The following is a 13,021-nucleotide window of genomic DNA, read 5'->3' on the forward strand; positions in this document are numbered from 1 at the left end:
GACCTCGCCCATGACACAGCTTGGAATAATTATATTAGAAGCGCTTGTACATTACAGTGATGAGTGTAGAAGTGACCTAGGAAATGACATAAGGTATGGTGGCAGGTAAAAATAGTTCATTTTAAGCTATTTAGCGATGACATTGTCCTTTTACGTAGCTACTAGCTAGACATGCTAGTCAACAATTATCTCCTCATGGCGCTTAATAATATTTTAACAGGCGCTTATTGACTTAAATTGATTAGTGGCGCGTGTGATTGATAGTGGAGAGTTTGTACACTTACGGACAATAAGATTCGTTGTCGCGTTCTACTGACCAAGAGATTGGGCGATTCTATATCCTTTTGATATAGCAGCCACCCATTGACAGATTTCAAGTCTTACTAGCTATTCAGTCACTGCAATCCGACTGGATGAATGAGATATCGAGACAACGGCTAGCAACGAGATAATCATATTGCTTGTAACTAGCAACTTGTGACCACTCAGTAAGTCGAAGCATATCAAGCCTATTGTAGCTATAATGTGTGTTTAGGTGACAGTATACCCATTGTGTATCAGTTTGTGTTGCCCCCCCCACCTAAACCGGCTGTAAAAGGAATTGGTGTGGAAACTGTAAACAAATGTTGAGGAAAGTCCCTAATTATTATTGTTATACCCATGCTAGTAAGCAGTATTTCTTGTTCTCGTCACCCGCCCACATCACCTTTCTACCCTTTTGCTTCAAAATTTGGTATTGCTAGCGCAGCAATGCATAGGAGTACAGCTTTAATGCTGAAAACTTAGGTTTGTATTTGTTTCTTCTTTTACCTGGGGGCATCAATCATGTGGCCAAGCAATGGCTGGCTCAGCTGTACCATTTATCTGCATTATTTGTGACCCCGCTGACCATAAAACCTGACTTGTTTGCATTTTCCTTAACTTCATTTTATGACTTTTTGTTGTCTAGAGAGAAAAACTGATGAGCTGTTAAGTTTCAGCCTTATCTGATAGAGCTTTCAGAGTTATAGCGATCAACAATATAATGAGCAGAGCAATCGATTTGTACAGTGCCTATGTAGGAAAAAAAAATACAGGTGCTCCTTTAATTGATCATAAATATCGAGTGCAACAAACTGCAGAGTTGGGACTTGTGTCATTCTATTCACCAGGAACTAGGGAATTCATCAAGGTATAGTTTTTGGTCTAAATGTATCCATGCTACCAAACAAGAAGGCTGTTCAAACTTAGAAATGGAGATAATAATTACGTTTTACTGCAATGTAAACAAAACAGTACAGAACGAAACAACAATATCCTTATTCTCCATGAAGAGACGGATCTATTGGTATATTAGATATTTCTTCCTACACTGTTTACTGAAACTATTAGAATGTGCATAAACTATTTATGTAGCATGTGGATTTTACCCAATGTATTTCAGTCATATTTATCTTGAAATAGGATTATGCAAATAAATTGGGTTTTCGCTCAGTGGGTCACATTTGGATCCTGCTGTTTTACTTGTTCCTGTCTGGATTATGGCCATCATATTTTACTTTAGCACTGCCAGAAGTCACTGATGCTCTTCAGCAACAGGTTGCTCGTATTTTTTATAACACTTTCTTGGAATCACTTTGATGTGCTGTAGCCATATCAGCTGCTGGATGATAAGGGTTGAAGTTATTAACAATCATTTTGCCCTCATTTTGTTACAAATGTCACTAGAAGATCTTCTTACTCTCAGATCCTGCCACTATTTAAATCCTATTACATTTAGATCTTTGGAAGATTTTCATAGAAGTTGGCACGCTGTAATTTCTACAGTATAGACCTGTCAGTTTGTTATTACAGGATGCCGTTCTGTACTGAATTTCTCCAATACTGTGGTTGTTGCTAAATGAATGCTTATTCATTATTGCCTTATTGTATTATTTACGCATGTTGTTGTACTACATAATGCTACTTTGTTGTTTTGTATGAGGTAATACAGTAAATAAAAGTAGCAATTACTTACAGCAAAATATTGTTTCTTCCTGTTCAACTAAATGTGATATGTGACTGGATTTGTGACAAGGTACCTTTTCCACACATTTTACATGCCAGCAAACAAATGATATAACACTTGACTCCTTATACTGATTAACTTGCTTTTAGTACAAAAATGTAGCCAAATACTTTAGCTGCACTCATGGAAAATTTCAAGCAATTATATGCAATGATAATAAATTTATGAAGCTTCAAAGTTCAAAATGTTGTGTGTGAAAAAGGTACCTTGTTGCAAATCCGGTCACCTATAAGCTCCTTTGATAATCCATGTAGTGACAGATGGCATCCTGTTGCCACTGTGATTTTGACTCCAATAATGAATATTAAATGATGACTACCCACCTGCATCAAATTGAGGAAGTAGCTGATGAGAAACACTGAATCTCATCAGCCTTTCCTCATTGTATTTACTTGTTTGTCCATAATTTTTACTAGCTTGCTTGACACGCCATCAAAGAAACTGGATATTCATTCCTGTTCAGAAAATGTACTAAATTCGTAAGCCTTTAGTAGACCATTTATAACCCTTGTATGATAAACAGTCTGTTGTTGGTATAATTTTGAGCAATTCCTTTAATATATGAACAATGATCACCTGCAATACTGAGTGATGAGGAATATACTTAGCATGATGCGGCCTTACAGTTACAGAATAGATAGAATAATTATAACAATGCATACATGCTCAGTCAACGACCAGGAAATTCTAGTTTATAATTTTATCTTTTCCCTTCAAAGACCAAGTTATTTTTCAAGTATGCACAATTGCATAACTTTGTATAGTTGGAACCCAACGTTTCAGCCTTTTGTGATGAATAGTCTTGGAGTTATAGTACTAGGTAGTTGGAAAAGCAAGAAATTTGATTTGTACAGCAACAATCTGGAAAATAAATTACAAGCACTTAATTAATCGATCACAACTGAAACAAGCTAAAGTTGGGACTTGGCTCAATTCATTCACCATAAACTGGCAAATCCATCAAGGTACTTATAGTGCTACTTCTGTACTCCTCTATGTGGACAAAGTGTAAGAAAGAGACGATAATAGTAACTTAATTTCTGCTGTTTACTGTACAAGTGAGCAAAGGTTTTCTTACTCCCCATGAATTGGTTAATTTCATGTTGTATAGGTTTTATTGATTTTAAAGCTTTGTTTCAATGTGTACTGAAGCAATTAAAATAAGCATAGTAGCATGTGAATTTTTACCAAGTTTATTTCAATAGCAAATAGAATTTTTCTAAAACTACCAATTTTTGCTCAGCCAGTCACATGTTAAATACGTAGCTTGTGTTGTCCATTCTGAAATACAGTGTATATGTTTTAACACTTTATCCATAGTTGGTAGTTTATACTACCGCTGGTACGTAAGTCATGGAAACTGTACTTTGTCACTGTTACTACACTATTTGCGTCATAGAAGTTAGATACTACACAGAAGGGTGTGTTGTGGATAAGAATGCTATTGGTCAAAATCTAGTGTCCATAATGTAAAAGGAATGTTGGTATTTCCCTTTATTACAAACATCTTTGTTCATAAACCACTATATGGTTTTAATGTTATTTTAACAAAAAGTCCCTTTACAATTATGGCATTTGGTTGTGTGATGTAATTTATTACTCCATACCACAATATAATTTTTATTGTAGATATCATGTGACAGTATGTATGTATACAGTAAGCTTTTAAATTTGCAACACTATTTTTATGTGCATACATACTAGAGTTGCAACAATACAGTGTGTAGATGTATCAATATATTGCCTCTGGTGTATCACGATACAGCGATGTATTGCGTGATACAAAGTGGAATCTAAGCAATGGTCTATGTTGTTATTTTAATGCTGTTTTTTAGTTTTTTAAGAGAAATAAGTGAGCTAATTTTTCGCATTACATACTTATCAGATTAACCACAATGTACAATAATTTGATTGTCAGCCATGTTAATAAACCACGATACGTTACAATTTTGGAATCGTTTAGTTTAGTTTACGATACAGTTTTACACGATACTTTTTATGGATGTGCTATGGTCCCTACTCTAGTTGAAAATACCATATTTTTCTGTGTACTTGTATAATATGTAGCTATAGGGATAGATGCTAGTATAATTGTATACATCGTATGTAGTCATGTTTATTTTCCGCAGTCGTGATGTATATCCTGATTTTGTTGATGATCACATTTAGTTTCTGGCAAGTTAGTGATGGCCAAGGATCATACAGTAAGTGTATACAGCCTGTACTTGTGTGGCTTACAATTTGTATTTGGCGAATGTACATGTATCTACTACCACAATTATTTTTAAGTCAAAGAAAGTTGTGTGTCAGTAACAAAATTTAATGCTAAGTGTTTGTAGGAGTCCTAAAGCACAATTTACATCTTGAAGATGTAGACTGTGCTTTAGGACATTTTGGCTGTCTTATTTTAACTCATTCACTGCTGTAGCCGCCGCATTATATTAAATCATGCGCAGAATAAAATCTAGATTCTCTACAAACTGTTTAAATGGACACGTCCATAGGGATCCTGCTTTTGAGATAACCAGATCCTTCCCAGACTATTGTGTGATTGTTATGTAATTGCGGGTAAGTATTTGTTACTAAATTAGGCAAGTTCAATTGTTCTTCAAGTTGAAATTATCAAGAAGAACTTATTGATGGAGATGGGGGGAAACGACCCTTCAGTCTATTATCCCAGACGTGGCATGGCATACACAAGTAGATATTTACATGCGCAATGCCTTAAATAGAACAAGTAGAAACCAGCGGTGAAATGGATCACACTATAAGTAAACTACATATGTAGAATAATTATATGGAGTGTAAGGCACCTTTGTAGACAGTTAGTTGGGGTTCCATTGTTTGTTTGGGCCATTTTTTGCCTAAGTCTAGACTTTGTCGAGTATTAATTTTGTTGCGGTTAGTATTGTGTAAACAAAAACAATCCAGTCGAGTTCCTTATTTCATAGCGAGTGTTTATAGATGTTTGTATGTTACTAATTGGTTCTGTGTACAGTAAGGGCAATATGATGCAATTCGGAAATTCGGCCAGTAGTCAGCTGTCAATGGGATAATTATTAAATTAATTAATTAAAGGTGTGGATTGCGAAGTAGGTCTTTGTGTGTGCCATTCTCACTGTTTATAAAGAGCTTGAAGTGAGAAATATAGGCATGCCAGATGATCAATAATACTGTGATGTATACTGGGCTATAAATTTCAATCATTTCAAATATATCAGATAGTCAGAATTTAATGGAAAGCATTTTTTCACAGAACACATGCAGTACATGTGCTCTTACATGTGTAGCTGAATCTGCAAGAAGCCCACATGTTTGTGTATTTTGCAAATTCCATTCTATCAAATCTAGTCAGCAAAATGACCAGAAGCCAAGAAATTTAGAAGCTACAAAGTAGTAATAATGATTTTTTACAGTGAAAATAGGGAAAAACAAAACTACAGGCACTTGTGCATGCAGTGATACATGGATTTAACTCTGTTTCCCATAAGCAAACCATTGCTGGTTGAGAACAAGTACTTAAGTCAATCCAATAAGGTACCAGTAACAGACTAACACATTTTAAATCTAGGAATAACAAGAGCGGAATGCACTCAGTTTCCCTTTGACTATTGAAAACTGTGAGAAAAAACTACACGTCCAATGCTGGGTAAATTAATGCTCGTATTTTGTATTTCCTTGGGTGTACTGATTTGAAACTAAGATTTTGGAGTTCCTCTTCATTTGGTAAACACAATGATACCATAAATTTTGCTGTTAGCACCTTCCTTCACTACGAACCATTTTTTCAAATGGTTTATGTCAGCGTTGTAAGTGGGTCAGTACTGTTGACCCGTTGACCCACTGACCCAATTAGTAATCCGGATGGGACCCGGATCTGACTCGCATGTGACCCGGTTTAATTAAAGTAGAGGTGCCCCAAGAGCTAGATTAAAAGTCCACAAGTTCCACTAGTCAGCCCTACATTTTTTTACACTATAAAAAAATTGTCTGCAAGAAGTGAGTAGCTACGTATTATCAAGTGGGTGTGGCTCCACATATGTATTATCAAGTGGGGGTACGTGGCTCCACGTACATTTACATGCAGCTACAGAATTTCCAGAAGTTAGTTGCCTACATTTCAAGTAGCAACACGAATCTGATGCCCACAGAGCACAGCTGGTACAATTCTGATCAGTGGGCATGGCTCTACATACCCCACACAGACAGCAAAGCATATTCCTGAATGGTGGGTGTGGCTCCACGTAAGTTTCTTGAGTGTGTACAACTGCATTTTCATCAATACAATCAAGCTTGTTAACTTATAGTCACTCGTGATCTCATCTGGGTCAGATCCAGATATTTAGTCAGGAGGATAAGACCAACTTGACCCGGACAAAATGTGACCCAATTGACCTGGATAATCTGGATGACCCGGCCCACTTACAACACTGGTTTAAGTTTTTTGTTTTACCCTTTGTATTCATTGCTTTCTACTGTAAAATTATGTAGGCTTGCATGAACATGTTGGATACTTGCAGATCTGGTACATAATACTGTACTAATAAATATAATAAGTTATACATAGTTACTGCATCATGAAAATAGTATACTGTACATATGCATTTGTACTTTTTTTTAGTATTTAAACTACCGGTTACTGCTCCTGATTATGTTTGTGTAAACCGAGGTGTTTTGTTGAAATGTGTTGTTCAGTTTTTATTTGATGATGGAAAAGCTGCCACATTAGATGCAGTTTGGGAAAGAGATGGAGATGTTGTCAATGGTTCAACTCCTCGTCATGAACTTATAAGAGATTCAATGGTTCCACCAAGGGTAATAGGTGTGTTAGTTAAGGATATCAAGGAAGATGATGATGGAGCTGAATATACTTGTACTGTCAGTCATGCACCAGATGATTTTAATTCTACAATTATTTTGAATGTGTTCAGTAAGGATATTTGTATGATAATGTACATGTTAATTCCTATGTATATATCACATAGGAATTAACATGTATTTATATATCACATAAGACTGCATCTTATGTAACAGTTTATGCCCATCAATTTTATTGTGGAATCTTACACTGAATATGTACACGTTTAGCTGAGCCCTCAGAAACATTTGATAACTCAAGGATGGAATTACACATGTTCTTGAAATTTAGCTCATTTTTACGCTGCTTGACCCGCTAAAAATGTTTTGAAATCTTTTCATTAAAATGTGGGGCACTTTATTTATGACCAATCAACACATTTCCTATGGGAAACTACGTATAGTCTGTTACGACTTAGCTCAACATGTACATACTAGTAATGCATTTTCTTTAGGCAAGAATGTCCATAATGAACTGTACTGTATGTGCTCTTGTTTTATTTCTCGAGCTTGATGGACTGCCCTTGCCTACCACACCCAGCACAAGAATGCTACATGCTGGACAACTACAAAATATATTTAAAAGTCAAATAACTAGTGCATAAACGAATGCTAAAATTGAGCATTTGAATGTTTGAATGAAAAATGAACTGCAGATTATTCAAATGTTTCTAACATTTAAAACCCACAATCAAATTTTTTGATTTATTGAATTTAAGGAGTAAGACTTATTGTTGTGAGGATTCTATGCACTTACTTGTTGAAATACTCTTTGATATAGACAGTAAAGTGAGTGTAAACGGTAGCGAAGCTGTAGTTTTATCTCTTAAAGGATTCAGATGTTATGAATTCATATTTGAATGCTCCCAAACAAATGAACATTCGAATTTCAGAACATTCGTTTATGCACTACAAACAACATAGCCAGCATTTTACTTGGACAGGTGGGCCTCCATTTGCACTAAATCCATCGTTGGTGAAGCCCTAGTGTGAACACCAATGGAATAGTTTGACTATATACATGTTCTTTAGGTTATCCTGAATGTCCCAAACATGCTCATACAGTAAATTATGTACATATTGTAAATGAATTCACAAATAATAATTACAGTTATGATTTTGTACTTGCAGAACATAAAAGTTGGCACATACGTATGTAAAGGCTGTGTAGCTTGGTTATTGAATTTACACAATTTCTGCTTGAACAGAATTCACTTTTTGCTCTTAAAAGCTATACATTACAATGAACAAATTATATACTTATGTAGTTTATTTTTATAGAACTGTAATGTAAACATGTAGCTACAAGGAGAAATTAAAAGTTTTCAACTCAAATAGGGATCATGGTAATACAATGAAACAAAAGAGGTTGCCATACCTGCAGCTATTAAATTCTTAAAACATTTTTTGTCAATAGTATAGCATTGACTAAATTACATACTGTAGGTATTAGGTCTACACTAGTATAGCTATAGCTGTAAGACCTGGTGTAGGCGACCTCCCTTGTTTCATTGCTTTATGTTTCTATGATCCCTACTCAAATTAAAATTTCTTAATTTCATGTACTTATTTGTTTGCTATTTTGTAAAAAAAATTTGACTGATGAACCAATGCATACCACATCAAAGATTAAAATAGCACCAGACTAGTGCTGCCACAATATAGGAAAAACTCTATATCATATATCACCAAGGTTTATGTCACGGTATGAACATATATCACGATATAGAACTAACTGTAACATTTTCAAGACAAACATATACATACTCTTCATTGTAAGTTTACATTTTTAAGTTGGATGTATACCACAAGCAAAAGTTACTCTTGTTTACCAGGTTTTAAATGCATTTTGCTACTGCTTTACTTTACAGTTGAGACAAGTGGCTGGCACTACACAGAAACCTTAAATCTGTTTCCTTTGGGGTTGGCTTGTTTACTACACTACACCATCAACACATAACTTAATTAAATGCCAAATACCATATGTCTGGCCTCCCCCACATCATTATACTAAGTGGTGGCACTATTGTGCAACCATCGATATAACTGATTAACTATATATATCATATCATATCATCATCTTGTTATATCGATACTATCGATGTATCGATGTCGTGGCAACACTACGCCAGACATCATAGTAGTTCCCATCTGAAGATGGATTGCGCAAACCTTCATGGTCCTACTGTACTGTATAATTCTTTAAAATTTAGTGATATGTGTTATATAATCAAATACTGCATTATGTTACATTTTGTTACACACAGGTAAATATTATAATTTTTGTGGTGGTGGTGATGATAACAAAAAGTCTACGGGTACAATAGTTGGTGCTGTTATTGGATCAATAAGTGGTCTAGTATCATGTTGCATCTGCAGCTGCTGCATTTGTTTTTGTTGCTATAAGGTACGTAAGTATTCAATTTGCTTATAAGAAGGTAGAGATTTAAGCTTTATGTAAGTGAAGTAATGAATAAAATTTTAGTGTGGCTAAAGATCTCTAATTTGGTTTGAAAATTCAAGTATATGTGACTGAATGTTTTAAAATCGTCAATCTACGCACGCACCATTGATTTTTACCATAAATGGACAACCGCACATTAAATGCATGAGTTCACACCACTGGGTTGCCAAGTCACTTGGACTGCTTTTCACAGGTACAGTATGTATATTTCTATAGACGTGTTCCAATCACAGGGAATGCTCGGGCACCTTGGGCTGCTGCTGGCTAGCTAGAATACATGCATGGCTAGAGGCATGAACACCCTTGGACAGTTGCCCAGGGATGATTTCTTTCACTTTGAGTAGCCTTTGGTGCTCTTTATTTATGAGCTGGAGACTCCATATGACCTGCTTGACCATTTTCTGTTGAATGAAAAAATTTGCTCGAAATCGGTTATATCAGTAGCTAGCTTGGTTTGTATTAAAGTTACTGTTTGTCTTATTCTTATTCACGAGGAACATGTTGTTGTTATCAAAATGATTTAATGCATGTATTAGCTCAGTAATGTGAGCACTGTTAGATAAGAATTGTGAATGGCATACACATATGTATGGTTATGTATATGCACAGAGGAGGATGGAAATGATTTAAAGTAAAACTTGTGAACAATGTAAAGAGCTTTCTTTGGTCATTGATATTTAGCCAACAAAATTGAATTGGTAACTAATGACATTACAAAATTATGTGAAGCTGGATACAGCTATCTGTAGCCTGATGGTCTCAGGGAATAGTAAAATTGTGAAATTCATACATTTACTAACTGTTCTGTTAAAGTACTCTAACAGAACATACACATGTACTTAATAGAACATCATTTCCAATTTCACACAAACAAAGGGTACGGATGAGGGTCTACTGTAATAGCCTTTGTTCATTACAGAGTAATGTCAAGATAATTGTGTTTCTTTGTTTAACATGTAAGTACTCTTGATGTTGGTCCACTTGTCCATACATAGTTCAGCTGATGTGAGTATGTGTGCTGGCACTGTCTGTGTAATTTGCTGAGAACAGTGGCAAATTACAGGGGTATCTCAGTGTTAAAGTTTAGACATGACAGCAAATTCCCAAAAATTTTAGTGTATACTTCTTACACATGTGTGGTTTCACATTATATTGCATAACCATTTTTCAAGCAGCAATGAGTTTCCACTATTGTGACTTATGACCGATCGTTTGCTCAGGACTTTGTCACACCTACAGTGTATGCTACTTAAAGGAGCTGAAAATTGTTCTGTAGATAGACTATACCCATCACCACCAAGTTTTACACAATGAAACATGCTAGATGTATATACTTACAAGCATTTACTCATAACTTTCAACATGAACTAGTCTCAAACACCAACTGTAATATTCCTAAAGTTCTAGTAATCCAAAAGTAGTGTTCCACTGATACAAAAAAATACCTACTAACAGATATTAATACCCAGTAGTGAATTTTACTGATACAAATGCCAATACTGACCATTTAATTTTATGTTTGCCTTTTCAGGGCTATCCGTAATATACTACTCATATTTATTTGTGCTAGTACTGTATACTTTAGTACTTTAAATACCTCCCAAGTCTGCATGATTGTCTATTATTTGCAGTGAATTTTCTATCAGAGTATCTCTATTTTTTCATGTAAAAGTGATAAGTTGCAGTTATTCAATGTTCAGCTAAATGAATCCTGCATTTTTTGTGCTAGAATAATACTCGATGCTACTTCCAGTCTTTGTTTGTTATGCCTTGAATTTTGTTCGTATAGCATTTATTATGATGATTATGATGACGACAATTGGTGCAAATGATAATTAATCAATGTAGGAATGGCTTAATAACCAATAACTATCAATTACAAAATGGTAAACTCATCTCTGATTTGATTCTGATCCAATTATTGGTGAAACACTATCCTAAAACCTAATTCTTTAGCCATTATGTAAATAACCCAGCTGCACTGTTATAGTGCAAAAAAATACAGATCTTCATATTGAGTCTGTAGGCAGCCGATCATTTTTCATGGTTTAGTACCAGCTATTACTCCACTGCATTGCGTACATAACAAGCTTATAAAGAGTCTAGTGAACAGCCAAGCTACACTGTATTGCACAAAACTATACCTTCACATTTCTGTGATAGTGCAATCAAAATATTGATACATGAGCATGATATCGGTAATGCAATACAGCTAGAGTATTGTAATATTCCAATATATTGATATGTACTGCACATTCACTAAACCTTTTGAAAAACACAAGGCAGCATATCTTTTCTGTGTAGATGTTTTTTTCCTAACAGAGCTACAACACACTCTGTCCACCAATTTTGTACACATGTATGTGATATCATCAGTTTACAATCCTATTTCATAAGCTGTCTATACTTTGGTTAATGGGTACATATCTGGTTAGTGATAGAATGTTATGTGCAAAAAAGTGTTTTACAGATTTCCAAGTTTTTTTTTATAAAACAAAATCCGCCTACGTGAAACACAATTTGAATATCTACTTCCTGTAACCCCAGTTCACATAATAACTTTAAGTAGTGCCTATAAAGCATCTCCAACCTCCTCTGATATAAAAGTAATGTATATGCATACTAAAATACGATGAATTGTACATTGCACTTTTGGGTTTTTGTATGTAGTTGATTGAAGACGACTGAAAACCAAGATAACTACATTAACGACTCATCGATTGCCACATTTAATATTACCCTGCAGTGACAGCATAATATGTAATGGAGTCATTGTGTTTGGATGTCATGCAGGCATATATATGTATAACATTTTTTTACGTTTTGTAAATGATGAACAAAGCTCCAGTCATTCATTACATTTGTTCTGTACAGGAATAAGTGATTGTCTATTTTCTTTTAAAACTGATTACTATAAACGGGGGATAATCTGCCATTATGATATAGTGCACCATTGATCAAATACATGAAATTTTGTTCACAGGCATGACAGCAGGTAGGTTACTTTCATTAGGGTTGGGGATTTTCAAGAAGTTCTCACTGGAAGTTTTCAGCTGTCAGGTCTCCCCAGAGGAAGTTGGACACACTTGAAGTGTCACTAAAACAAATTACAGAAACATTTTTTTATTGAGGTGGGTAATAAGCCGATCTCAGTGTAATTTAGTGAATCATCATTGTTCTGTTTATAGAATACGTTTGTGACAAGTCTGGTGAAGTTGTATATATACCAAACCACAACTTATTACTTTCATCCAGAATTCACAAACGCTTTTTACAGAACAAAGTACATTGTCTTGAAGCTTACGTGAAGCATGTATTGAATATTTAATGAACCCCATCATTTTTCAGTCGTGTATTGCGACTAGTGAGGGTTATATGCCAAAATAAAACAATGCATGCAATTAAGAATAATAATATTTATAGGTAGTGCTTAGAGCATGTCCAACCTCCTCTAGCTTCAAAAATAATGCTCAATTGCCAAGTTATATAAATTCAACAAGTAGCCATCAGGTGTGTGTACCATTTCATGATAGATCCTGAGTGGAGAGGCCCAAGCAGAATTACTAATGAAGTAATAAAGTTATGACTACATTTTCTTACACAAAAATTCTGCATGCTGTTAAGATAATAGAAGTAAACAGCTTTCAATGTGT

At 34.9% G+C, this 13,021-nt stretch overlaps 1 protein-coding gene across 5 annotated transcripts; it reads left to right on the top strand.

The window, feature by feature from the left end:
* The first annotated feature begins 13 nt into the window (after nucleotides 1-13).
* Nucleotides 14-12,276, top strand: LOC136246867 (uncharacterized). Of its 5 annotated transcripts, none has more exons than XM_066038469.1 (5): nucleotides 14-93; nucleotides 4,177-4,251; nucleotides 6,669-6,977; nucleotides 9,172-9,311; nucleotides 12,039-12,276. In XM_066038469.1, the coding sequence occupies exons 2-5, from the start codon at nucleotides 4,182-4,184 to the stop codon at nucleotides 12,054-12,056; spliced, it is 537 nt and encodes a 178-aa protein (XP_065894541.1). In that variant the 5' UTR covers nucleotides 14-93; nucleotides 4,177-4,181; the 3' UTR covers nucleotides 12,057-12,276. The 5 variants fall into 5 exon arrangements, with proteins under 5 accessions (XP_065894541.1, XP_065894540.1, XP_065894542.1 ...); XM_066038468.1 differs by lacking the exon at nucleotides 14-93 and adding an exon at nucleotides 230-488; XM_066038470.1 differs by lacking the exon at nucleotides 14-93 and adding an exon at nucleotides 3,200-3,468.
* The last annotated feature ends 745 nt before the right edge of the window (nucleotides 12,277-13,021 follow it).

Source organism: Dysidea avara, chromosome 2 (genome assembly GCF_963678975.1).
Source record: "Dysidea avara chromosome 2, odDysAvar1.4, whole genome shotgun sequence".
Classification (NCBI taxonomy): Eukaryota; Metazoa; Porifera; class Demospongiae; order Dictyoceratida; family Dysideidae; genus Dysidea; species Dysidea avara.